The 27,734-nt window shown below is 44.4% G+C and overlaps 1 protein-coding gene across 5 annotated transcripts in view; it reads right to left on the reverse strand.

Moving 5' to 3' along the window:
* Positions 1–27,734, reverse strand: part of SYT16 (synaptotagmin 16) — a 141,663-nt gene that overhangs the window by 59,905 nt on the left and 54,024 nt on the right. For 2 of the 5 annotated variants that reach the window (XM_043549381.1, XM_037901130.2), the window contains exon 2: positions 7,187–7,366. The exons of 2 other annotated variants lie outside the window; for them this stretch is intronic. In XM_043549381.1, the coding sequence (XP_043405316.1) occupies positions 7,187–7,366 (180 nt within the window). Of the gene's footprint in view, positions 1–7,186; positions 7,367–19,003; positions 19,225–27,734 lie in introns of those variants that run through there. One more of the 5 variants, XM_007072458.3, reaches the window with a different exon arrangement.

The raw sequence follows: 27,734 nt of genomic DNA on the forward strand, positions 1-27,734 counted from the left end.
CGCGCACACAAGGGCTCTCACACCGTTTTCATAGTGCAGACCCCACCTAATTAGACCGACTGACTCCCGAGTCCCCACGCTTTGCAAGCACATGGCCTACCTATCTCCCCTCTGCTCTGTGATCATGTAACAAGCCTGTGGCAAGTACAGCAATTGCTTGCATGGAAAAGTAACCCTAGGAAAGTATCAGAGTAGCAGCCGTGTTAGTCTGTATTCGCAAAAAGAAAAGGAGTACTTGTGGCACCTTAGAGACTAACCAATTTATTTGAGCATAAACTTTCATGAGCTACAGCCCACTTCATCGGATGCATTCAGTGGAAAATACAGGGGGGAGATTTATATACACAGAGAACATGAAACAATGGGTGTTACCATACACACTGTAAGGAGAGTGATCACTTAAGGTGAGCTAATACCAGCAGGAGAGCGGGGTGGGGGGAAGAAAACCTTTTGTAGTGATAATCAAGGTGGGCGATTTCCAGCAGTTGACAAGAACATCTGAGGAACAGTGGGGGGAGGGGGAGGGAATAAACATGGGGAAATAGTTTTACTTTGTGTAATGACCCATCCACTCCCAGTCTCTATTCAAGCCTAAGTTAATTGTATCCAGTTTGCAAATTAAACTGGACAGTCTCTACGTAAAAGAATAAATGGACACAAATCAGACGTCAAGAATTGTAACATTCATAAACCAGTCGGAGAACACTTCAATCTCTTTGGTCACTCGATTACAGACCTAAAAGTTGCAATTCTTCAACAAAAAAACTTCAGAAACAGACTCCAACGAGAGACTGCTGAATTGGAATTAATTTGCGAACTGGATACAATTAACTTAGGCTTGAATAAAGACTGGGAGTGGATGGGTCATTACACAAAGTAAAACTATTTCCCCATGTTTATTCCCGCCCCACCACCCCCCACTGTTCCTCAGACATTCTTGTCAACTGCTGGAAATGGCCCACCTTGATTATCACTACAAAAGGTTTTCTTCTTCCCTCACCCCCGCCGCCGCTCTCCTGCTGGTAATAGCTCATCTTAAGTGATCGCTCTCCTTACAGTGTGTATGGTAACACCCATTGTTTCATGTTCTCTGTGTATATAAATCTCCCCCCTATATTTTCCACTGAATGCATCCGATGAAGTGAGCTGTAGCTCACGAAAGCTTATGCTCAAATAAATTGGTTAGTCTCTAAGGTGCCACAAGTACTCCTCTTCTTTTTGCGAATACAGACTAACATGGCTGCTACTCTGAAAGATTTTTTTAACTCCTGTGGAAAAAAAGTTATAATCACAGTATCTGTTGTTGCTTTCCTTTCATCTCCCCCTTATATCTGTGGAGCTCTAGGTGGTCGGCTCTCCAAGGACCACCAGCAAATGCTGCACAGTTAACAGTGTGGGAACACACCCACACATTATTCCACATGCTACATACTTTTAGACACACCTCTCTCCACTCCTTTTCACAATGCCCCTTAGGCATGGGCGGATCTTTAAGTCCCTGAACTGACCCATACGTCCAACCCCCCACCCTCTCAAGATCCACTTCTGTCATGATGCCTACAGAAATCAGACACCTAACGCTGGCTAGGCTGTGGGACAGACAGAAACAGTATGGTATTTATATGTTCAAACACTTCATTAAGAAATAGTAATAATAATGCCTAGCTCTTACATAGCTCTTTTCATCAGCAGATCTCACAGCACTTTAGTGACTATCATTATCTCTATTTTACACATGGAAAAACTGAGGCACAGAGCAGAGACGTGACTTGCCCAAAGACAGCCAGCAGGCTAGCGGCAGCACCAGGGATAGGATCCAAGTCCCCTGGATCCCAGAGCAGTGCTCTAGCCATTACCTATGCTGCCTTTAAAAGAATTCAGAGCCACAAGCCTTTTCCAGGCAACTGCGTGGCCTCATTGCAGTTACCCTCCTCCTTCCTCCCACTTGCTGCTTGTGTCACTCACTTGTGCTTTAGTGCTTCCAGTTAGATTCTATGCTCTTTGAGGCAGGGATCCAGTTCTAGGGGCTACTGCTAATGTAAGCAATGCTAACAGCAGCCATAACTTTACTGCTCTGGAAAGACACAAATCTCTTTCACTATTGATTGTGCTGTTGGAGGAAGACAGTCTACACAGTCTGTAAACTGAGTGTGCAAATTATTGCCACCATTTGCTTCCCCTTCCTCTTCCTCATTTATGAGTAGGCATAAGGGTTAGCCTGGTGTCAGTACGTGATGGTCACGGCCTCTGCTCCTACGACAGGTTCCATGGAGGACTCAGACAAAAGGGGACACTGAGAAAGCAAGGCAAAAATGCAGTGTTGCCAACCCTCATTATTTTATTCCAAGTCTTGTGATATTGGGTGTTTTCCTAAAAGCCCAGCTCCTGCAGTCAAGTAACTATGTAAAGATTTCACCAGTTTCTATCCCCTGTGGCTTAGGAGAAAAGTTTGAAAACACAAACTGAGGCACTCTAAGAGTTAAAAAACCCCAAGATAAATAAAAACCAATCCACCCCACCCCCATTTTGTTTACTTATGATTTTAAGTGGTCTCCTGATTTTTTGGGGGAGGGGGGTGAAACTTGTGATTTTTGAATGCTTGTGGGTTGGCAATATGGTAATTATTTGAGGAAAATGCAGAATTCTGTGCTTTTTTTCCTCTGTAAATTGTGTAAAGCGGAGTCAAGAGACCAGAATTTTCTTCTCTGGCCTTCAGTTTGCGCTATAAGATTGATCATTCTGCTCCACTTTGGAATAGGTCACATCAATATAAAAAGTGCTAAATCAAGATATAACACGAAGTGGATTGTCTTCTTTTATGAGTCACAGCACTGCAGCTTGTGGCTAGATATGGTAATGTACACAAGGGTTTGCCCTGTGCTTGTTACATATTCCTGCAAACAAGCTGGTTTCGCTCCTGAACTTTGCAGTTGAAGTAAACTTGCAGCATTGTAAACTTTCACCACTTCCAGGGTAAAAGTCACCCCATGCGAAGGGCCTTTGCAGCATTGTACACCCTCCAACTAAGGTGTACAGTTGAGTTCACTTTAGTTTCAAGTGGAGCACAGGTCTTGTACTGACCCTCTGCACAGGAACAAGATTAACCCTGCTTCCATTGTATAGATCGGAGGTTCTCAAACTGTGGTCCGTGGACTGCCAGAGATCTGCGAGCGCCATACAGGTGGTCCGCAGATAGTTCCCTCTAAGGTGCGCACCTGGGCAGCCACACATGAGAGAATGAAGGGCCACCCATCTAATTAGTGGAGCCACACAGGTATGGCTCCACTTATTCGGTGCCTGGACCCTGGAGAAGACGCACATGTAAGGTAGGGTGGTAGCCTTGGGGGGAACAGGAGGTAGGTGGGAGGAGGCAGTAGGGTGAGAAGAGGGGGTGGGGGGGAATTTGGGACGTACAGGGCTGCAGCCACCAGAGAAAGAGGAGACTTTTCCCAGCTCCAGGGCTGTGGCTGCTGTGGCAGGGGAGAGGGCACATCCATTGCATTAGAAAGGTAAGACTACTGATATTAAAGTAAGAGTTGTGTGCTTTCATTTGTAGAACAAAAAAACTTTAATTATTATTAAGGTTTTTTTATATAGCACTTTTATCTAAAGCGCTTTACAATAGTTAGCTAACGGTATAAACAACATTTGGAAAGATCATTAAGTGGTCCGCCGAGACCCTCAGCAATTTTCAAGTGGTCCGAGAAAAAAAAAGTTTGAGAACCACTGGTATAGTTCAAAGGGAAAATATTTCCTCTTTCCCCCCTCAACTCCTCCAGCAATGGCTATTGACTCCCGGAGGGAAACTGCACAAGCTAACCATGCTAAGGCTTAGCACCCCAGCAGTTAGCGCCTACTCCTTCTGTTCAGCTGCACACACTCTAACTCAAAACTGCTCTTGGCTGCTCCACCATGGCTTGGAGTGCACACACACTTGAAGAGAGACAATCAGGGGCAAAGCATCATGGTCCAGAATGCAGCTCATCGTTAAGGTCAGAAAGAGGAATTCTAGTACTAGGCACAAAAGCCTCAAGTACCACAAATGACACTCACTGCGTAACAGTAATTACGAGTCATTGTTCTGGAGTTTCCTAAAGGGTTTTCAATTAATACTTCTTTTTCCATAAAGATTCTTCAAGTGTATTGTTCCTTTCAGGAAGACACAGGCCCCTCTATTACAATCAAATCAGGACTAAAATGCCCAGATGTGTGTCTCAGATTCACAATGATGAAAACACGTATTTCACTCAACTCCTTTTGCCACTATACAGCCAACTTCAAACAAATCTGTGTTCAGATTCCTGGCACTGGAAGACATTCATTTATATATAAGGCTAACCTGAGAACCTACAATCTATGAACCAGGCAGATTTATTTTTCCTTCCAACTTTATTTTTATTGTTAGATAGGTCAACATTCAACAGCAAATCCAGTAAGGATATAAGTGAAGATTGTCATGTACATCAAATTCAGAGAGCCATTAAACTTCTTGGGACAGATTCTGAACTTATTTCACATTAACGTAAGATCTGAGTTACTCCACTGCAGTCAATAAAGGTACTCCAGATGTACACTAGTGTAGTGGAGATTAAAATTTGATTCCCTACATTTGCCCTTCGATTTGGCCAGTTATACAACCAATTTCAGTAATGGACAGAAGAAGTGTTTCAACCATTCCAAATCTCGATGGCTCGATTTCACTATTTCACCATATCTACCCATCACCTACTTACTACCATAACAATTTACATCATAACAATAAGAAGCAGAGGTTTTTATTGAATCTGGCCCTTTAATAATAAAGGCAACCTTCCACCAAGAAGAATAAAGAAGAGAACTGAAAAACAGAATCACAAGTAATTTATATACTGTAATAATATATACCCATACACATACGTATATACAAACACATATTTACCACAGCAAAAATCAAATTCCTTGGTAGAAAAAAAATTCTACTTGTTAGCAGTAATATTTGGAGATTTCCTTAGTTACACTAACTACAGCTATCTCATAGAATGATTTCATCATAAACCACAGCTGCCTTGCTAGATTCAGACCACCTGGCAACCCCATTATCAGCTTAGATGGTAGGCTTCTGCAGGTGCCATATGATGTGATATGTAACCATTAGATTTTGGTCCATTCTTTCATGTTTATGTCTGTAAGAAATCCTGGTCCTTTTGCAAGCATATCTTAAAAATACCTATATAATACATCAAAATTAACTGAACCATAGAAAAGCTGACATTTTGAATTGCTCTAACTTCAACTTTTCCTGACTGTTTTACTTTGTAAAGGAGAACATAGGCTCCGACAGTAATCTCCCATTGTAATTAATGATTACAATGTACTCCTCTTCGGTATCAGATTTAGCACCTCATTAACGTGTATGGTATTTTGCTTGTATGGCACAGCTGTAGTTAAAGTTGAATTAGTGTTTCCATTATAAACCCATGTTTTCAAGGGTTTATTACTCAGTCGTAGAAGATTTACTTTGAAATGAAAATTGCCACCGAGTGCTTCAGCTTGGCAGCAATTTTATGCCTTCAAAATTTGGGAGGGGAAAAAAATCCACCCTGTTTATTAATAATTCACATTTTAAAAGGCATCGTAAATATATGTTTGCATGATAGTCTTTGACAGCTCAAAAGAATGTCGACACCTACACATTGCTGAGAGATGTGTCATTTTTTAAAAAAAGCCACACTCTTGTACTACTTGCCAGAAAAAAAAAAAAAAGACTTAAAACTAATACGGTTAAATTTCTTTTAATACAGAAAAATCTATGCTAAAGTCATGTTAAATTTATGACACAGAGCCCCAAAAGAAAAGGGAAAATATTACGTGCAAGCTGAGCCCTCATTCTGGGTGAGTCCCAATAGCTTTGTTACTAAAAAGATTTACTGGCATGTCTAACTAAATTTATAAGTAGTCCCATTGACTGCTGTGTCAACTTGTGTCTAAGCATTTGTTTGCTTGTTATTAAGGCCCCAAAGTGGGTGGATCCCGGCCAACTGGATATAGCTACAGTGAAGTCCATGAGGTTTTACACAGGTCTGTGGCCAATCCACATGAAGAGAATGGCAGGATTGGGACCTAAGTCCTAACAGGGTTAGGCCCTTCTATAACTAATCTTGAAGACTGGACATCTTGCCCCATCATTTAATTAAAAGCACACTGAAGGATATATTCTGGCAGATAAACCCAAACACGTCTAAGATGCAACTGACTTTGCAAGCAAATCTGAGAAAAATATTAAAGACAGGTCAAATTCTAGCCTAGCAGCTTGGCAGTGCCTCTTTAAGTATAGATTTGTGCGTGTTCATATATATTTTTAAATATTTATTGTAGAACTTTCTGATACATGACAGGTAACTTCTATGAAATGTCCCCCATTATTGGCATTAACATTACCCTAGAGAACATTTACTTAGCATTTTTCTGTCCCACCATAACATTTAGGAAGCTACTGGCCAGATTTGCATGCAGTTCAGCACCTCCCACTGAGACACCTGTGGTCAGATTTTCAAAAGGGCTTACAGCTCCCAATGTAGCCATGTATTCAGGTGCCTAAATAGGAGAAGAGCTCTTCTGAAAAAATCAGTCTGGTTCTGTTGTAAGAACTGAGCACGTCTGAAAATGCCAGGTTACGTGCCGACATTCTTAACCAAACCAAGAAAAGTAAAACTCCCCCATAAGCCTTCCCTCCAAGCTATAGTAACTCAGAGTGTCATCACGGATCTGCCTAATATATGTTTCTGGAATGGGACTAATGCAGGATAATATGTATGACAGCTAATGCCAGGAAGTCAGGATGGAAGCATCCTACACTGAGCAAACAACATTCACATTGCTCTGAGGAAACACCAGAAATGCCCAGATTTTTCTGTTCTTTGCACTACCAAAGCACTCCCACAAGATAACAATGGAAAAATGTGTTTTCTCCAATGTTTTTCTTCCATTTTTCAAGAGAACATTGCTCAAGACAACAAAAAGGACAGGTCCCTTGTAGCAACTGTGTTATTCATTATATCTACTGTTAGAGGTTACGCCACCGCACCTCAAACCCCAGCTATTTTCCCCACAAACAACACTAGACAGTAAAATGGCTCTACTCTCTTCTTAATCAAAGCCTCAGTGAGTTTCTGTACATCAAAGGCACTGAGATAATGATGATGCTTACCCAGGCCCTCATGAACCCCCGACCTCTCTTTGTAGTGTTTTCGTCTCCCTGGTTGTTCCAAGCATGGGAGTCCACCTATCTTTTCGAAGCACAGTTTCTTGTTGATTAAGAGGAAAAGGACTGTGAGGAGGACAATAAATACTCCAACTGCAGACAAGAACCCAATGGCCTCTGGAGTAACTAGTGACAAAAACAAAGAAATAAAATATTATTGCAACTGGAAATGCTTGTCCCCTAGCGAAGTGTGGTTAACTCACCTCCACCCCATACCCATGCCCATGCCCTCCCAAATGCGTAAGAAGCCAAATTCAGCGGAATGCAGCCTGTAGTTAGTGGATGCAACCTCCATATTGGGCCAAATCTACTGGTGACATAAACAATGGGATAAATTCCACAATAAGTCTGATTCTGCTCTCCCTCCGGGTCTGATACATAGTCCACTGAAGACAACGGAAAGACTCCCTTGACTTCCACAGGCTTTGGATCAATCAGGTGCATACACCAGTGCAATTCCATTAACTTCAATAGGGTTACTCCCAATTCACGCGGGTGTAATCAGGCTCAGGCTCACTGGGGCAAAGTTGGTCATAAAGCATGCATACACAGCCACACGCAAAGAGGGAGTGCTATGTCTTAAGGGTGACAAAACAGCATTTATCTTTTCAAGTTGGAAGGAGATTGAAGGAGAGATTTCATTTTCTTTGCGGCGGGTGAGAGGAGTAAGTGGCTGAACCTCTTGGCAGACAGAGAGGTACTAAAGGCAAATACCTTTGGACATTTTTTGCACTTCCTCCAAAAATACATAAGACCATCACAGATGGAGAATGTCTCTGGTACGGGAGAATTCCTTTGCCATTTACTAAGAACCTGGGAAATGTGTCTGTCTCTTCAATGTATCCTGTTAAAATGTTTTTCCTTTGTTGAAATAAGACACAAGCTCCAAAATCATGATTATAACTCTGAACAATACAAGGCCACATCCCCAGCAGGTGTAACTTGTTGCCGACTTCGGGCCTGGACCTCAATTAACTAGTGACATCACTGGCTCTACCTCAGCTGAGAAAGTGGCCCTGTAAGTCAACATTTGCATGTTAAACTGTAGAGAAACATTCTCTTATTTCTGCTTGTTGCATTCTGCCTGAGCCGTTGGCTCTGGAAAGAATTACAGATGCTAGCAGAAAAGCTTTTAAAGCAGTCTCGCATCACGCACATTGAAATGCCAAAAGCAAGGACAGACATTACACAGATCATCTAGTACAGGTGGCAAAAGCACATATGTCAAAAAGCGTAAGCACCATCTGCAAAATAATTCAACATATTCCAGTCATTACTAAATTAACATCAGATGGCTGCGAAGTTCAGTTGCACAGTTCAAGTCAAAGACCCCATCAAAATGAAACATTGGTGGCATATGCTGATTTTGAAGCTATGGCTCACTGAAGAGGCAGGCAGCAAGAAACAAGACAACCAGAGTCAGCACCGCATATCATGTACTCAACTAGAGGTTTACAAGATTTGATTGAGCAAGTATTCAAGGGTGAAGAGGACTGAATTGTCTTCAGTTCCTGTACTGACAGCAGGTAGTGGGACTGCAGGAGGGAGGGTTATAAACAACAGACTGATGTGGCTAATTAGAAACAAAAAATCACAACTTCTCAGAAACAAGCCACACTGAAAAAACATTAACACAGCTTGGAATGAAACCCAGCAAAGCCGAGAAATGCCGAGGTAAAGCAGAAACTGGCGAGTTGATTCTGATCTTGCTCACACCAGTCTGAACAAGCCGTAGCTCCTCCAAGTCTATGCTTTACTTGCCCTCTTTCCCCTAGGTACTGAGGCATGTAACTGGTCCAGTTCCACCATGCAATACTGATCTTTTGGACCAGTCCAGCAGCAAAAAAGGGTCGGTCTGTAAAGAGGGCGAATCTCTCAGCCAGGAAACCATCTCAGTGTACAGGCTTCCCAGGATGGCTTTCTGTGTCCCAACTCTGCCCCTGCCCCATTCCCTGGAGGAAGGGATATCCTGGGGCAGTGCCCTGGAAGGAGGTGAGGCAGCCGTGCCATTGCACCCCTGCTCTTTTCACCTGCTGCAACAGCCCTTAGGTGGCTGTGGTAGTTAAGCAGAACTTAGAACAGCCTTGTGGCACAACTCTGGAATAGAAAGAGGTGCAAGGCTGGCATAAAGCCTCCTTTGCCCTCCCCCCCACCCCCACTGACCCCTTTCCTTCACCGAATACAGCTCTGGCAGGAAAAAGAACTGTAGCCATGTATGCAAGCCCCACTTCTCCTCCCATCCTCTGACTGTCTCAACTGGCATATCTGGGGAATACGTTTAACGTAAGCTTTCGAGTTGGAGACTTGACCACAAGGTTTTTTAGTGATCTGAGGGGGAGGGAGTGATGTCTAATGGCTGCAGGAGGAGATGTTATTGTCATGAGCAGGACACAAAATGATGAATGCCTAAGGCGCTTCCAATCAGTCAGGAGCCCGGGTTCTGGCCACTAGACCTTGAGCTTGGCTGAGGCACTCGATCTCTCTGGCTGAGTCTCCAATAGCTGGCTTCCATTTTCTCCCGCTGACAGCGCCCCAATCTGCCTCCAATGTTCTGAAGAATATGCAGTCTAAACCTGCTCAGAGCAGGTGTAAATGTCATGGTGATAAACACACCAACACTGCATGTCTACAGTAGGGCTCCAATCGCTGCACCCTTTGGTGGGGCTACCAAGCTGCTAGCAAGAGGGGTCAGCTTCCCAGAAAAAAACAAAAACCACAGTGCAGACCACACCTCTGGGCCTCAGTTTGTGGCCTGGATAGAACAGCTTCTTACTGTGGCTGTCTGAAAGGACTGGTGGGGAGCTCCAGGCCAAGTTATGACTTGGTATCCACCCAAACTGGGGTGAAGCTGCTCTTATAGTGGAGGAGGTTATGCCCCACAAACACAGGTCTGAGAGGCTCTTCTTCTCACACTGGCAAGGAGAGAGTCGATACGCATATCTGCCTGTTTGCTGCCAGGGAGAAAAGGGGCAAGACTTGTGCGGAAAGTGGGGGGTGTCCATGCTGCAGGGGCTGAACTTATTCCAGCAACAAACTGCAATAAGAGTCTTGGGGAAAACCAGGGCCACTCTGGTCTCCCCTATCCCTGGACAGGCTAGCTGCAAAAGGTAGGAGGCATCTGCCACCAGAACTCATCAAAAGCCTCTCTTCTCCTGCATGTGGAAACCCCCAAGTTACTTGTGCTGAGTGCCAGCAATCTGTGCCTTAGTGCATCTGAGCGAGGTGCACATGATAGCATTTGAATGCTGTATCTGGGAAGAGACATTCAGATCAATGCATCTGATGGCCAGCTGGGATAATGTACCCTGTTGTGTGGGTAGCCAAGCTCATGCTGTATGGTATGTGCATCAATCAGCACAAGAAATAAAGTTACACACACACACCTGTGCGCGTATCCTAATTGCTTTCCAGATTTCCCAACCCTTCTTTCCTGTCATTCCTCAGCTGACGGGTTATTCTTCACACTCACGCCTCGGGGCTGAAAGCAAGTGTGAGAAATTGCGCCAAAAGGTTTTTCTGTTTTTGGGTTTTTTTGCACTTCCTGTCCTTCATAATCTTTTGGGTGAGGTAACAGAACAAAAGTTTGCAGCCACCATTGTTTATATACCATCATAGGGGCTTCACAGACAAGTGAAAAGGAGCAGATTTTGACCACAGTGGGTATGGCCTACGTTAGACAGAAAGAGATGACAGAGCCTCGGAGCAAGTGAAGAAACACCATGACAGGAAACATGGTCTTGTAGTTAAGGCACTGCACGGGGACTCAGAAGATCTGTGTTCTGTCCTTGGCTCTAGCACTGAGTTCCTGTGTGACCTTGGGAAAGCCACTTCATCCCTCTATGCCTCAGTTCCTTTTCTGTAAAGTGGAGATAATTGTACCCTGCTACCTGCCAGCGGTGCTGTGAGGATAAACTAATTACAAAGGTGTGACATGCAGACGTATTCTAGTGGTGGAGCTATGTCAGCAGAAAGATGATAGTACGAGATTGAGATGTGCTTTGTTATAGACACTTTCCGTTTTGTCATCCCCCACCCCCGCTTTTTTAATTAAATGCTTTAATATGATGGTGGGTGCAAATTAGGTCTCCCAACTGCACACATTGTTTTTGCACATGCAATTGTTCATGCACAGTCTAGAAAACCGGAGCACACCATTTGAGGGGATAAATCTGGAGAAAAGAAGGTCTGTGATGGAAGTGAGATTTATAAGCAATATCTGAAGGCGGATGTTCCAGGCATAGGGTGCTACAATCCTGTCACTACTGTACCCACACTAACAAACTATCTTTGCATTATAGGGAGTGACTACACTATGCAGAGAAGGAACTGTCCAGTATACCAGGGGTAAAATCCTGGCCCCACTGAAGTCAACAGGAACGTTGCCCCTAACTTCAATTGGGGCCAGGGGGAGTCAGGGAGGGAGTCAGGAGAGGGAGTCAGGATTTCAAGCCTGCTGTTTGGCTTGGTGTGAGTTTCACAGCCATTTTAGAAACACACTGAGCTCCTTCACCTAGAACAGGAAAACACACACTGGAAGTTTCTCAGTGCACCTAAGACATACATAGTACTTCCACTGGCTGGAGAGTGTACAAGGAAAAATCTTATTCCAGTTCATTACAGCTGGCCTCCCAAGGATTAAATTCTGAATAAAATCTTATTCCAGACAATGGTTCTTTCATTCCAATTGATTCCAAGCTTTCTGCAATAGGAGTATTTACTGGTACTTTTTAATTACAAAACCCCCCCATAAATTGTCTGTTTTACTGTCTGTGCTAATTACATTTCATTATATATTTGGAGTAAGCTATTATTTTCCTGCTGGTTCCCATGGCTTTCTTCATTATCAACCGCTAATTGTCTAGCATGCACATAGGATTGTGAGCTAAGTAGGCTGCCGTGTGGGCAGAAGTTCGAGGGAAAGCTGCGTGGCATTAGAAATGAGCATTATTATTAGTGTGGCATATTAGAAAGTTTCCACCTACTTGTATGCCCACATAATTTGTTGCACATCATCCCTATCAACAATGTCACCGCGCAACGAGGCACGGGAGGCCATCTGTACTGAGCTATGAGGGAAGATGGTGCGGGGCCAAATAGCTCCTGCAATGACAGTGGAGATACAGGTCTGCCAATGGAGTAATGAACACAGCGAGGGCCCTTTTAAGGGCTCCATTTATCCTTGGCCGGCAGCGCACGAATCCCAGGATGTAATCTGGGCTCATCCCATCTGTCTGCAGGCCAGGGTCAAGTTCATAAAGGGAAATAAAAACAACGCATGCATTCTGGAGTGAATTTACAGAATAACTGTCTCAGAGGTTTTCGGTAGCCAGTGCTAATGCTAATTCGATTTGAACAAGATCCTGAAGAATCCATACCTATGTGAGCTCAGGAAGTGCTATGGAGGCTATTATAGCAACCGCCAGAGTATGCAGAATTTCACAAATTTAGGTCAAGACAGAGTTTTAGGAGCAACTTCCTTACAAAGGGAACTGCTATGCCAGGGAGCACACATGACTGATGCTCTGAGCCACGGTTATCAGCATGGAGCAGGTGGCAGTTTTATTCATGTGCGTTGCATACACAATGTACAAACACTTCAGAAATAAAATGTGTTTTCACAGGATTGCAGCTCTCTTCTGCTATCTAGCTCAAACAAGACAGAGCCAGAGCCTGACCCTTCGTGGCAGCTCTCACACCAGGATGAAATGGTTGCATAACTCTTCCGTAAATATATTACCAGAAATGAAATCAAACAGACCAAATTCAGCCTTGGGGAGGGAGGATGCAATCCCAGTTCAGGTTGCATTTCACTCAGGCTGAATTTGGCTCCATGTATTTTTATGCACTGCTTACGCCCCAGATAGCAGGATGCCTCTCAGCCCCTTCATAAAGGGACGATGAGCCTGATTCTGTTCTCACTGAAATCAGTTGCAAAACTCCCACTGCCATCAATGGGAGTGAGGCCAATCCCAGTGGCTTTGTTCTTGGTAATATATTTGCAGGCCGCCTTTGAAGGATCATGTCGCTTTGAGGGGGAGCTATGGTTTGTCGCAGACATGCGTGTTTTAGAGTAATAGGGATAATAAAGTAACTTCTATCTATCTCAGGTGCTTGTATAATCCTTGTCACCATAGGATCTGAGCACCTCACAGTCTTTATTCTATTTATCCTCAACACTGCTGTGAGGTAGGACAGTGCTGTTAGCCCCATTGTACAGATGGGAACTGAGGCACAGAGAGGCTAAGTGACTTGCGCCAAGTCACCCAGGAAGTCTGGAACAGACCCAAATCTCCCAAGTCCCAGCCCACCCTAACCATGGGACCATTCTTTCAGGCAAACAAGAATACACCTGTAGGTGGCTACAGCACAGCATTTGGCTTCCTATTTGGGACTGTTAGGAAGAACATTTTCAAGTCAACAACTGTCCCCCTCCACTATGTCAGGAACAGGTGTCTGCGTCTCTCCCTCCACCCCCTAAAGCAGGCCACACTGCCTGCATCATCAGCCACATCATGCTTAGACCAACATTTAACGTTTAAAGCCGATTTCTGGGTCAGTGTTTACCTTGCATCTACAGGAAGATGCTCCGGCATGTGGAGGGCACCCAAAAGCCTTTGTATGCTTTGTTGGGTCAACCAGGAGGACCAAGAATAATGATCTGTGCCTTCCCAAGAGACACAGAGTACGCATCTTCACACTGCCGTGCTCAGAACTCTTTTTCTTTCCCATAGCAAATGTTGGCAACTAGCAAAGGACATCTCAGGGTAACTGAAAATTGGCTATTGAACCCCTCACCTCTCCAGCACCAGTTCAAATGCAGAGCATGGAGAGTGTGCCTGAAAGAGGTTACCATCTGATGATCTACATCAGGGTGGCCAACCTGAGCCTGAGAAGGAGCCAGAATTTACCAATGTACCTTGCTAAAGAGCCACACTAATACGTCAGCAGCCCACATCAGTCCCCCCCTCAATTCCCAGCGCCTCCCACCCACGGGCAGCCCTGCCGATCTGCGCCTCCCTCTCCCTCCCACACTGCCCAATCAGCTGTTTCGTGGCGTGCAGGAGGCTTGGGGGGGGGGGGAGGCGCGAGGGCACGGCAAACTCAGGGGAGGGGGCGGGAAGGGGTGGAGTGGGGGCAGGGCCCATGGCAGAGCCAGGGGTTGAGCAGTGAGCACCCCCGGCACACTGGAAAGTTGGGGCCTGTAGCTCCAGCCCCGGAGTCGGTGCCTATACAAGGAGCCGCATATTAACTTCTGAAGAGCCACATGTGGCTCTAGAGCCACAGGTTGGCCACCCCTAGTCTACATCAATGGAGTTGGGCAGTCTCAGTCCATCTCCCAGTCGACAGGTATCCATATCCCTCACATACATCATAGTTGACACTAATTGTCAACCTTATCAATGGTCTCAGAAGAGACCCCAATTCAGAAAGATACTTAAAGTGCACATGCTTCAGTCAGCCAGAAAGATCAAGGACTGAAGGAGGACAGAAACCATTCACATTTTTAGAGGTGGTCCCTCCAGGTCAGAGCTGAGGCACATTGGCAGATCAGCATGGGGAAGCGTGCACTACGGTTGCTTGTCCTGCAAATAAGTATGAACACTTCAGTTTCCAGGCCTGTCAGTCTGCAACCTTCCTTAAACACTAAAGTCATACCACTTTTTTTTAAAGACAGCTCCCTCATTACCAAGGTACCATTAATGCAGTATTTTGAGACAGTGAGGGGATAACATGCATCACTGTAATGATGCATCCATCAATTGCTATCCTCTCAAAGAGTAAATAAGCAAGCACTCAAACACAGACTTTAACGAATATGCCCACACCCCCGCCCTTTGCTCTTCCATTACTCATTTCCTTTCTTGTGACACTAACAGCAGCATGAGCTCATAAGAAACCAAACTCTTGCATTCGTGCCTGCCTGCTCTGCACATTGAAAGCATGAGGTGATTGCTCCAGAATTCCCACAAACATCCCCTGCTCGTTTCCTCCTGCACTAACAGAGGCTTACCGAGAATGACCCACCTTCCCCTCAAGGACAAAAGAAGAAAAAAGGTCATTCTGGTGGTCTCGTTTGTCTCACCTGGACTTGATAAGCTGTAAGAGAGAGAGGCCTTGTTACCACCACGCACCCCACATCTGTCTCTTATAACCTGTACTGCCACCCACAGAACTCTTTGCAAGGGACTTCTATTAACAAAAGGAAACAAACATTTTGGCGTGTGAGGTTTATTTTCTTCTCGGATTTGGTGGGTGGCAAAGAATGAGCTAACCCTAATTAGAATACTCCTGCTCACATTATTCTCATCCTACAAACGCCAATCTTCCTAGTCTCACCTCTTTGACCCCAAACGTGACAACTCACCCGCAGCCAAAGGCTGGACAGCAGCTCCCTTCAAAGACCTGAATAAACCCTATTCCATCATCAATTGACCAAGGACGATGACCAGTAAACCTTCTGCTGAAGGCTGAGTGTGTTCCCTTGGCAATCTGCCTGACCTCCATTGCCCCAGGGAGTGAAAATGTGCTGCCAATAAGAGATTGCAACTAATCAACTCAATCTCTCAATAGTTATAGGGTTTCCCATCTCTGGATGGCAGGCCGTGTGCCCAGACGGAGCAGAGCACTCTGAATACAGACCTGGATTTTACCCTTTCCTAGCTCTCTCCTTAGGCTGCAGTCTTCTCCTGCTGGTTACATAGTGAGAAGAAAAACGAGGCCAGGGTGTACTTATTAAGCCTGCTTGCGAACTCTCTGTTCTGGGCTTTGGCGGGTGTTTCTAATTGCCTAGAAGAGCCACTTCAGCATAGGCAGCTATGGAAGGGAAGGGGAGGAGACCATTTGCTGTGCGAGAGCGAGCTGAACATCATACCTATGAAAGGATTTGTGCTGTAAATGACCCCACTGCCGGGGGCCACGGAGTGAGCTGTGCTGCAGTCTGCCTTTTAGATGCCTCGCGGAGTTCTACGTGTACCACAAGTTCAGAGGGATGTGTCACAGATGCGCCAAGCTCTATCCACGCTCGCGCTTGGTTGGTTCCCATTAAACACTCACTTGTAATAGGCCATGGATTTTCACTGTGGCTGGATGCAACCACGCGTTTTAGCATGTAGTTACAGAAGGAAGGCAAGGGATCAGTAAACCCTGTCACCCCTCGGAAGCAGTTTAGTATGAGGGTATAAAGTTCGCTCTGCCCTTTTGGTTCATTTTTTCTTGTTAAATCCTTCTTTTTCAGGGCACAGAATAGAAGTCTTAGGCCCGTGATCCCACAGGCTGGGTCTTGCTCTGCCTCTAGTGTTTGGGACTTGAACTTGACAGGGGGATGATCCTATGCATATTCTCCAGTCTTCCCTCGGTTGGGCATCCCCCACTGCCTGGGATTGTTGGCACTCTGCCTCCCATGCCACCCCCACCTGGCTCCCCAGAACCCAGTCCAGCTACTTGGGCTTCGGCCTTGGCCACTGAGGAATATAACCAAGGAACCATTGTGCAAAAAGCTTATAGTTTTTCAAGGGATCCTGCAAGAAGGAGGAGACTGCTTGTAACACCAGGTGTGGTTTCCAGGAAAGAATGTGCCGTGGGAGATTTCTGGACTTGTGGTACCAGGCCCCCTGCACCCAGTGAGTGTGTTCTAAAAGGAACTGATCATGGGAGAATGCAAAAGCCATTAAAGCAAATACTACGAAAAAATGACTGAGGTTACTGGCTCCATTTATTTAACACAATGGAGTATTTTGCTAATGCTACCACCTTCCATGTTAACAGTGGCATGTGACCTTTTATTGACCTATTAGCATAACGAACCTGCTGGTTTGTTACAGGGTGACCTGATGGGAAAGAAGTGCCCCACAGGCAATCCTGGGAAAGGAGGCGGCCAAATCAGCATTTAGCTAGCCGGGGGCTTCAGAACCATTGAAAGGAAAGGAAATTTGAGGAGCATGGCAGATTAGGAACTGAAACTGGCTTTAATGGTTGGGAGAACAGCCGATCCTACGCCTTCCTCCCACCTTCCCTTGGCATCCCCATACGCTGCCTCTGACTTGTCCCCTGAAGTGCAAGGTTGAGCAAGCCCTGTACAACATGGATGAGTTTGACCCAATGTATTTGCTACTATAGAGGATAATCCCAAAGCCACTGAAGGCCAAAGGGAAGTTTTGCCACTGAGTTTAGTGGGAGCAGGAGCAGACTCAGAGAACGCAAATGCTGATGATTCATTATTATTTATATTACCATAGCACCTAGGAGCTCCAGTCGTGGTCCAAAACCCCACTGTGCTAGGTGCTGTACAAAACACAGAACAAAAAAGACAGTCCCTGCCCCAAAGAGCTGACAATCCAAGTATCAGACAAGAGAAAACAGATGGATACACAAAGATGAGGGAATACAAGGAACCAATGAGACAACGTTGGTCGGCATCATAGACTGTGGTCTCGGCCCACTAGCAGCCTAACCATTGTCAAGTTTTTTGTAGTTTTAAGGAGGAATTTAAAGGAGGACAGTGAGATGGTTTTGTGGAGATTTACAGGGACCTCCTCCCAGTTGTGAGAGTTGGCATGGGAAAAAGCATAAAGATGCTTTGTTTGACAATTTAACAAGTGGGCAGTGAAGGCTAGCATTGTGGGCTGATCGGAGGAGAGAGTCAACATCTGAATGACAGATGAAAGGTCAGGTGGCGATAGGCTGTGAAAGGCCTTGAAAATAAAAACCAGTATTTTATGTCTGATGCAATAGAGAAGGGGTAACCAGTGCAGGAATACAAAAAGAGAGGTGACAGGGTTCAAGGGACAGGCTAGGAAAATTGACTATGCAAGTTACTTCAGAGCCAGCTATGCTCCCTCTGAAAATATTATATTCCAATATTATACAGTCTATATACAAAAGGTCCCCTATAAATGAAAGCAATTGTGATTCTGGCTGGAAAGATTCATATATGTCAGGAGATTTCAAAAGCAACACTCAGGAGTTTTTCAAGCAGTGCATGTTACATGGGACCATTCTCGTGGACAGCATTTGAGTGTAGCATGCCTTAAGAAACAGGGGGAGGTCAAAAAAAAAAAAATCAAGGACTTCTAACTGAACTACATTCAATGAGAAGCTACATTAAAATAACTTCTACACATTTTATAGGCTTTTGTATTTCCAGTCTATGGAATGTTCTACCTAGTGTGCGAAAATCCCCAGAAAATTTTTTGTAAAAAACTTTCAGACATAACTGACAACAATCCTGAGATGTTTTGAAACAGAGACAGCTATGCTATGGAGTGTTGTTTTTATTTTACGTATATTCTGGCTCCCTCCAACCATTAATTCTACATTTGGGCCCTATAAAAAAGGCAATGCTGTGTTCTCAACCTAAGTCACTCAAAAATAACTGCATGTATTTGTGTTTCTCCCTGTACAACGCTGTGAGGATATGTTTGCTCTCTGTTTGAGCAGGTGATGAATGGTTAACACCTGTGTTATCCTATACATACACCCAGTGTTACTGCTTTATTGTTCTACAGCGAAGATGGAAGCACTTCTGTAATGATCGTATGAAAGAATAAAATATGTGTACAAAGAAAAAGGGCACTGATGCTCTACATTTGGTTACCTGGGGCTTCTAATAGTACTTCAAAAACATACATAAATGTGGTTCTAAATACAAAATAACACAGGCATTTGCAACACAGGGTTTATATTAAAGCTATATCACTAATGAGGTTACAAATTGAAAAGGTTTGCTTCACTCCAGGAAGTATTTATTGAAAATGCCAGACTTACCTATTTTCCCTTAAAGTAGCAGGACAAGTCAAACAAGAAGTGAAACTTCCCAAGTGTGTGTTCTTCACTGATATAGTGTATGCTGTGAATAATACGACTCCAAAGTCAATAGTAGTTCCTTTGTTTTCAGTCCAGGACAGGTTCCTAAATCCTGATTTCCTTTTGGATCTGTGGAGTTCACACTAGCTGGTCAGAGAAGGCCAGCCATATAGATCTGCCGTTTCACAAATGGGAGTGGTGCTTTCTCTCCTTCTCTCTGTACTAGATGATTTACTGTCCAGAGAACAAGGAAGGCTGCTAGTTCATAAACATGTGACAATCACCAAAGGAATGTTAGCCAAAGAGGTGGCAGAGAAAGCAGACTGAATCACTCCCAATGGTGGCTGCTTATAAACTTCTACCCCAACGATAGTATTTCCTGAATATGTAGTTACCTGTATGGGTATTAGCACTTTCTTTACTTGGTCAATTATCTTGCTGACAAATTTACAAGAAAAAAATTAATTCAGATCTCCAGTACAAGGATATAATTTCCTGCCCTGCCTAAACTCAAAGTCTGGCCATAAATATTTTGGATCAGCTAATGAAATGTATCTTTTCTACTGCTGGATCCAAAAGGCTCGCAATGAAAAGTAAACTAAGGATCACAGCTAGTACTGGTGATGTTTCATCTCAAGGGAGTATCCCACCGGTAGCAAGGAACAGAAATACATTATTTGCCAGGCCTCAGTCAGTCATGACTTCATTGAATAGATCTACACAGCCTCAAGCTGAGCCTGGTTTCACCTCCTAGGATTCCAAAGCTAGGAGAGCAAACAAGTTGCGATGGTTATGCTTTTGTAGGTGGGATTTCTGTGCATTATGAGGTAAACTGTTCTATGAGTACAAGTGGAAGCTTGTGCCTTGCTCTACATGGGCAGAAGAGCATTGTTCACAACTGCATACTGGGTGATACATTAACCAGTTACATGCCCACTGGGCATGCAAACAGATGAATGAGTAACATTGGAGAGTGTTTCTTGTAAAACTATGCTTCGCTGGTACAAAATGCGCTTCTATTTTTTTTTTTAAATCTTAGTGTCCTTTTAAAGGAGATTTTTGATCCTATAATACTGACTTTAGTGCCATATCATGGGTTCAGTGCCCATATGCAGCTGCCACTAACATCATCTGTATGTAGGAATCATTAAGGCACGATATGGCCCTTAGTTTACTGGTTTACACCGAATGAAGGGCTTCCATCCCTACATTCTCTAGGGCAAATCCAAACTCACCCTCACTGCCTGCAGAGGGCCCTTTTGCATCAGAACCAGAGCAATTCCCAGTGGTGGCAACACTGTAGTAGTTAGAGCCCGATTTCTTAAAAAACCTTTCATATCTGGTGCATCTCAAAGAGAGCAGTGGAAAGGTCCTCAATAAAACCGCACACCACTGGGCATAGTTATTGCAGCAAAGACTAGACTGAAAAAGAAAAAGCCAGCGGGATATTCTGGCCTCAATGAACTCAATGGGAGTTTTGCTATTGACTTTAATAGAGCCAGGGCCTGTTTCAGTCTTTGAAGAGCATTCCAATTTCCTGAAGGTTTGTAAGGGGCAACCTATTTGCCAGTTTTAGGTACTCAAATGGCCCCCAATCACTATAGTATCTGAGCACCTCAAACATCAGTATTTATCCTCAACACTCCTGTGAAGTACAGCAGTGCTATTATCCCCATTTTACAGATGGGGAATAGAAGCACAGAGAGACTTTCCCAAGGACACACAGGAAGTCTGGCTGAGCAGAGAACTGAGCCCAAGTCTCCCAAGTCCTAGACTAGCGCTCTAATTATTAGACCAGAGGTTCTCAACCAGGGAGATGTGTACCCCTGAAGATACGCAGAGGTCTTCCAGTGGGTACATCAACTCATCTAGATATTTGCCTAGTTTTATAACAGGCTACAAAGAAAGCACCAGCAAGGTCAGTACAAATTAAAATTTCATACAGACAATGACGTGTTTATAATGCTCTATATACTATACACTGAAATGTAAGTACAATATTTATATTCCAATTGATTTTATAATTGTATGGTAAAAATGAGAAAGTCAGCCATTTTTCAGTAGGAGTGTGCTGTGACACTTTCGTATTTTTATGTCTGATTTTGTAAGCAAGTAGTTTTTAAGTGAGGTGAAACTTGGGAGTATGCAAGACAAATCAGACTCCTGAAAGGGGTACAGTAGTCTGGAAAGGTTGACCGTCACTGTAGTAGACCATCCTAGCCCATAACCCTCATGACTTCACTACTCATGGCAGCAGGGCCCAACATACCTGTGGAAACCCATCCTGGGGTCTATTTGCATTTGGCTGGATTCATGCATGCGACGTGAAAATAAAAAGACCCCGAATGTCTGGCTGGCTGAAAAGCTACATATTGCACATCCAGGTGCTGCACATCTCCTGGTTAACATTCTGACACCTCCACCCCTCCCACTGGGCATCAGGGACTTAAAGGGGCTTTTCACGACCTGACTTTTTAAAAAAAAAATTGTATAAATACTGTTCTTTAATCCCTTTGTCAGCCCCTGGGCTGCTGCCGAGACAGAATTGCCACCTTCTTGGCCAGCCAGCCAGATGGATTTTCAGGCTGCTAACGTACAGCATGTAAACATATGACTGGCCCTCCGGGTACCAGCAGAAGAAAGGGTGCAGGGCTTGTTGGATTATTTTGCTTTAGTCCTGGGCTTGCTGTAAAACATTCAAATTATTTGCAACATAGGACCCCGGAAAAACTGCTTTTTAGTGATGGCTGACATCATCCTTGTGTAGGGATATACCCAGTCTGTAGAGTGCTTTATGACCCCATCTGACCGTGATGAGCCATTAAAAATGGAATATTGTTATAGGTGGGGTTACTCGTCCAATCTGTGATTAAAGTTACCAAGCACTTCCCTTTATAAAACCCTGTTTTAAGTTGTTTATAACTTTGTCAAACTATAACCGCTGATCTGAAATCTTCCATGATGGGTGTCTGCCTCAGGCTGAGTTTTTCTTCTCTTTTCTTTTTTTTTATTTGCAGCCAAAATCACCCAGCTGTTTCTGAGAAGATCGCTAGTGAAAAATATTTTTTTTTGCCCCTGTTAAAAAATTCGGGTGACCTTTTCTTTGAAAAGCTCTAGGAGTCCCATTGTCCTGTCCCTGTAATGCTACCCCCACCCTCTGTGCTTTGGAGCAGAGACTTGAAACGAGGCAGAGGAGTGGCCTTTTTGTCAGGCCTCAATCCGCCCAAATTTGGCCAAGTTATAAGACTTTGAAAAAAAATCACAATTCATGCAAGCTCAGTAGAGACTTGTCCACACTGGGCATGCTCCAGCCCAGGGCTGATCAGGGCTTCCCATGAAATTGCTGCAGGCCATGACGGGTCAGAGCACATGAACTGAGAGCAGGGAGGTCGTATCTCCTGTGCTTTCAATGACCACCCCCTGCTGGGGCCCAGGAAGCACAGAGGAGACAAGAGCCAGATCTTGTGGGGGAGGGGAGGAGGCGAGGTAGGGTATAAGAGGAAACAGATTGGGACAAGAAGCCTTGAAGGAGAGACTGGGAATGGCAGGTCAGAGGGAGAGGGAGATTAGGACTTAACTTTTTTTTAAATTGGGGCAGAAGGAAACCTGGGATTGGCTGGGCAAGGAGACTGGGACTAGGAGCGTGGGAAGGGGACAAGAGCTAGCTGGGAAAGAAGACTTGGAGCCAGTGCGGGACAAAGGAGACTAGGACAGGTTGGACAAGGAGACTAGGACAAGCAGCCGGATGGGAAAAGACTGACTTGCTGGGCAAGAAGATTGAAGCTGGGATGCAGGGACAGAACTGGAAACAGGTGGGCAAAGAAAGTGGAATAAGGACCCATGTGGTCACGGGGACACACAGTCTGGATGAGGAGACTAGTACCGAGAGCAAGTGGGTATGACAAACATGGGGAGGAGGGAGAGAGAGAGATCAGACAAGGAGCCAGGAGAGGAGAACTGGGAATGGCTGGGCGAGGAGACTGGATCTAGGATGAGACACCCAATGAGTGAGGACTGGGATGGGTTTCATGAGGAGAGTCAGATTGGGACACAGATCCAGAGGTATGGAAGAGACAGGACTGGGCCAGGGACTGGTTGAGGGGAAGGGTCAGAACTGTCTGTGCCCATTTTAACACACTCCCTGTCAGAGCCCAGAATGGAATCCAAGATTTCTGAGCCTCACCCTTCCTCTGCTTTCAGAAAATAGCTGTGAACCCACTGGCGAAGTGTCCCATCCCGCTGTAGGTTGGTACACAGAGAATGACAACCTACTACGCTATCAGTTACTCCACCAGCTAAAGTGGCAGAGTCCTGTGAAATGGATCAAAATGTTCCAACCTTGCTGATGACGTACGTGAGTATTAATATGCCACATGATGGAATTTCTGGGGTTTTTTTTCCAATTTGTCTTTTTAAAAACATAGGAAACTACACACACAAACTGTGTTAAAAATATAAAGGCTAGATGCATTCATTGCACAAGATGGACCTGCTCAGGGGATGAATCAAGGCCTGTGTCACAAAGGGGGCTGTAGTCTGTAGGACCATTGCTTTATTTGTTGCAAAAGTTGCAAGGTGTGATGTGAAAGGGGCAGGAGATTGCAGGAAAAGAAAGGACTGTCTCACGGTCAAGGGAGCTAAATGCTGCCTTAGGGAATTGGAATCTATCCTTGCTGCTGTCACAGAGTTCCTATGGGATGCTAAGCAAGTCCCTCAAATCCAGACTTATCACAAGTGGTCACTAATTGTGTATTCCCCATTTTCTGGATGCCTGACTTGAGACCTTGGGGTCCAACCTGCAGAAATTTTGAGCACTCTCAGGCGCAAATGAACTCAATGAGAGCTGTGAACATATAAAGTGCACATGCAACCTTAATTCTGGCATTTCCTAACTTCTGGGTGCTAAACTTTGGGTCCTTGATAATGCTCTTTTAATGTAAGTTTTGTGTAATAGTATATATATTACAGAACATTCATCTCCATAATTCACCAGGGCTGTCATAACCAGCAGAGCCATTGAGAAAGATTTAAGTCATCAAACCGAACCCTCCTGCATTTTGCAGATTTACTCACTACCATCCTTCCCATCAATCTTGGCCTATCTTGTTCTTGAATTTGTGCAGTGAGCTATAATAAGCCAATGGAAACACAAGCACAGAAACCTTCCTATATATAATGTAGGGAGAATAAAACTCCCATCCTTGTCTGCTTCGCACTTCTCTTTTTCATCCTACTTTTTGATTTTTACACAGTTTTACTAACACACCTGGAGCAGAAATTGCAGAAATTCAATATCCTTTTCAAATAAGTTATTTTTTTATTTGTCAACCATCAGCTAACCTGTAGAAACACTCCTTTTATGCCCCGTTAAATGTCAAGCTGTTATTTTTAAAATCTGGACAATAGTCTTCACATAAACCTTTGCACTGTTTTAAAGATCAAACATCCTTTCACCTGAGAATCACAGAGAGACTAGTTTCCCTGGTAACATAATTTGCTTCCAGTTCAATGGAACAGTGCGATCCTTTTCAGGGGTTCAGTGAACACAGCAGCCAATCAGCGCTCAGGAAGTCAGGTTCTCTTTCAAAGCTCTATAAAAAGTCTGTTGCCAAGGTGTCTTTGTAATGTTTAAATGAACCTCTTACGGACTGGTTTTAATTCTTCTGTTTAAAGCTACACTAAAGCACAGATCTCCCCCAAAGCCACAAGCCGTAAAACACCTAAGCCTTTTCATTTATCTGCACTTGCTTTTTTTGTTTTAAAACTAGGCAAGCTTCTTGGCATATTCTCACACCATGTTTTCCCCCTCTAACGGCAATTAGCTAATTGAACAGGAGTTCAAAGGAATATAATTTAGAATCCCGCTTGCCCTGACACTGGTACAAAGACACATCATAGCGTAAAGAACTTGATGGTAAAGATTGGCATCCAAAGGCCTTATAATCATTTCACAGAAAGGGCTAGATCATCCTTTCCCTCTTAAAAAAAAAAAAAAAAACAAACACACTAGAAAAGGGGCAAAGTCACTCTATGAGCCTAACAATGCAGAACCCAAGGCTCACTGAAGAGTAAGGGAGGGGATGGGGGGAAGAGGAGGGCTTGTGAATAGGGGAGAGGGAGAGGACCTCTAGCCAAATGGATGCTTCATGATACCTAGGAAAACCTCACAGATCTCAGGAGATCACACCCATGCCCCAACTTCCCAGGCCTGAATACCACAGCTCTCCCTGTGATACCACTGACTCCCCATCCACACCTGGACCCTTCCCCTCATTCCCTCCCCCGCCACACACACCTCACTGAGAAAGCTAGACAGTATGAAACAGAACCAGGGGATGGAGTTAATGCTGACAGGCCAACATGAATTCACAGAGAAATTCTCTCCTGGGAGATGATGTCACACATAGCAGCTGAGTCCGTCTCACTGGCTATACCCCATAAAGCAACAGAGCTTTGCACAAAGGTGCAAAGGGATACTGTGGTAGTTCCCTTTCTCTCCTATTACACCAGGAAGGAACAATCCCACTCCTTTCAACCCCACTGCACCTTGCAGCAGGGGCCATAATATGCCGCACAGATGGAAAATGCACTCTAGCCACCACTCACATTTTGTATGGAAGTAGCTAAGAAAAATTCCTTGCTCAGCAGAATCCTTGCTCATAGTCCCATTGTGTAGCTGATAGAGTGACTACTTGTGAGAATAAGAACTACTCACTGACTAAAGCCTGGGTGTGCACTTGACAGTTGTATGCGGGTACGAAATTTTACAGAAATAGTTATGCCAGTAAAACACCTACTGCAGGTGTGGTTATATTGGTATAAAAGTATGTCCATATAGCGTATTCCCCTTCCTACACCAGTATATCTGTGTCTGCACTACACCGGTTGTACATTACACCGGTTGTATCACTTTACCTATACTAGCACTTGCTAGTGTAGCCAAGCCCTTTGTGTTGCAGGATCTGGCCCAAAATTTGTATGCATAACTTGACAGTGTTATGCCAAAACAAATTTCAAATCTCCTTAGTTAATGCATTTGGGTAGTCAGAGAGAGGACGAGTCTTTCTAAATCTCACTAGACTAAATTTCATCAGACTTCGTTTCGGAATTTGTTGATATTCACCTCCCAATACGTTTTGATGTTACCATTAGCATTTAAATACCTATCATCATTAATGCCTATTGTTCAAATCTGAAACAGATCCACTGTGCACCTGGTGTGATGGCAGCTGTACTAATGATTGGCGTGTTTCCTTTTCAACTTATTTTTTAAAGTGCCAACACCATTTTAAAAGAACTCCATAGTCTTTGCCAGTATCTAAAACAGCGGTGACATGTGCCATTGTCATTTTAGTTTCACTGTAAATTGATCGTCACGGAGCACACAGCCTGTACAAATGCATCGGTAGGCAGCCATTAACAACGGTGAAGCAAGGTTTCAAAAAACGTATACGCGGGCATGCACACAACACCGTCACCGTATCTCGCGTTCATAAAGGTTTAGCAATGAGCACAGAACACAGCTCCTTAGACTCCTCAGAGAGGAGAGCGCCCCCTAGTGCTGTGAACTCATTGAAAAATGGACCCTTCTAGTAAGAAGCAATAAAAGACAGTAAAGGGAGCAACATCTAAAATGCACTCAGGACACTGTGAACCGGGTAAGAATGAGGGTTTACAGGAAGGCCCAGTCCACAAATGAACTGGAGGCCCCAATCGTATGGACATCAATTAAATATGCCTCAAGGCTCCCTATCAGGTGATGGGTACAACGTGAGATTTCATTCATGATTTGCTGAACTTGCCCACCATTTCGTTCATCTGGGGTGATGTGTCCCAATGGAGAAGAAACTGGGAGATGAACATGTTCAACACCATTAGCCATGCTCAACAGCCATGTGCCAGCACAGGAGTAAGTGACAGAGTTTCAGAGCCTAGGGGAGAAGGGCTTTGTTAAAACTGAACCAGCAGAAGCCACGTATAAACTAACTCTATATTGCAGTTCTAGTGTATTTCTTACAAAGCTTTAAACAGAGAGAGTCACATGGCTGTCATGTAGCTATTACTGTGCTCGGAAACTGTTCAAACACAGTGCAAGCCCTAACATGGGCAGAGATTAATAGTCCTACCCATACTCAGAAGTGTTCACCAAAACCATGCACAGGGTGGGCCCACACTGGGGAAAGCCCTTTGCAAATCCGGTGTGCAGATGTACCCATAGTGAGAACACTTAGTATGAACACTTGTGCCTGGTGAGATTATTCATGCTGTTGCATTTCAACCAAACGGTAATATGTGTTTAACGGCTCATCGGTTCCAGCACGTTCTTCCAGGTATTTAACAGCCAACCTAGCTCATTCTGCTAAGAACATGCTCTAAGGCATGGCTGAACTTGTGGGGGCACCGGGTTCTTTCCCTCTGAACTTTTGCATGCTTTGCCCAAGACTTAAGATTCAACTTTGCTCTCACCCAAGGGCCTAATCCAGTGCTCAGTGAAATCAGTGGAAAGCCTCACACTGTCTTCAATGGGCTTTGAATCGGACCCATAATGTATCAATCCTACTGTTTTCACTGGATGTTGCGGGGAATCCCTGAAGGTAAAGGGCTTGACTCTTTACTGCAACCTGCATCCTTTATGCTTCTCCAGCAGCATCATTTGCCCCAGAATAGAGGGCTCTGCTCAGCCACTGCAAAG

The sequence above is a fragment of the Chelonia mydas genome, chromosome 6 (assembly GCF_015237465.2).
Source record: "Chelonia mydas isolate rCheMyd1 chromosome 6, rCheMyd1.pri.v2, whole genome shotgun sequence".
NCBI classification, from domain to species: domain Eukaryota; kingdom Metazoa; phylum Chordata; order Testudines; family Cheloniidae; genus Chelonia; species Chelonia mydas.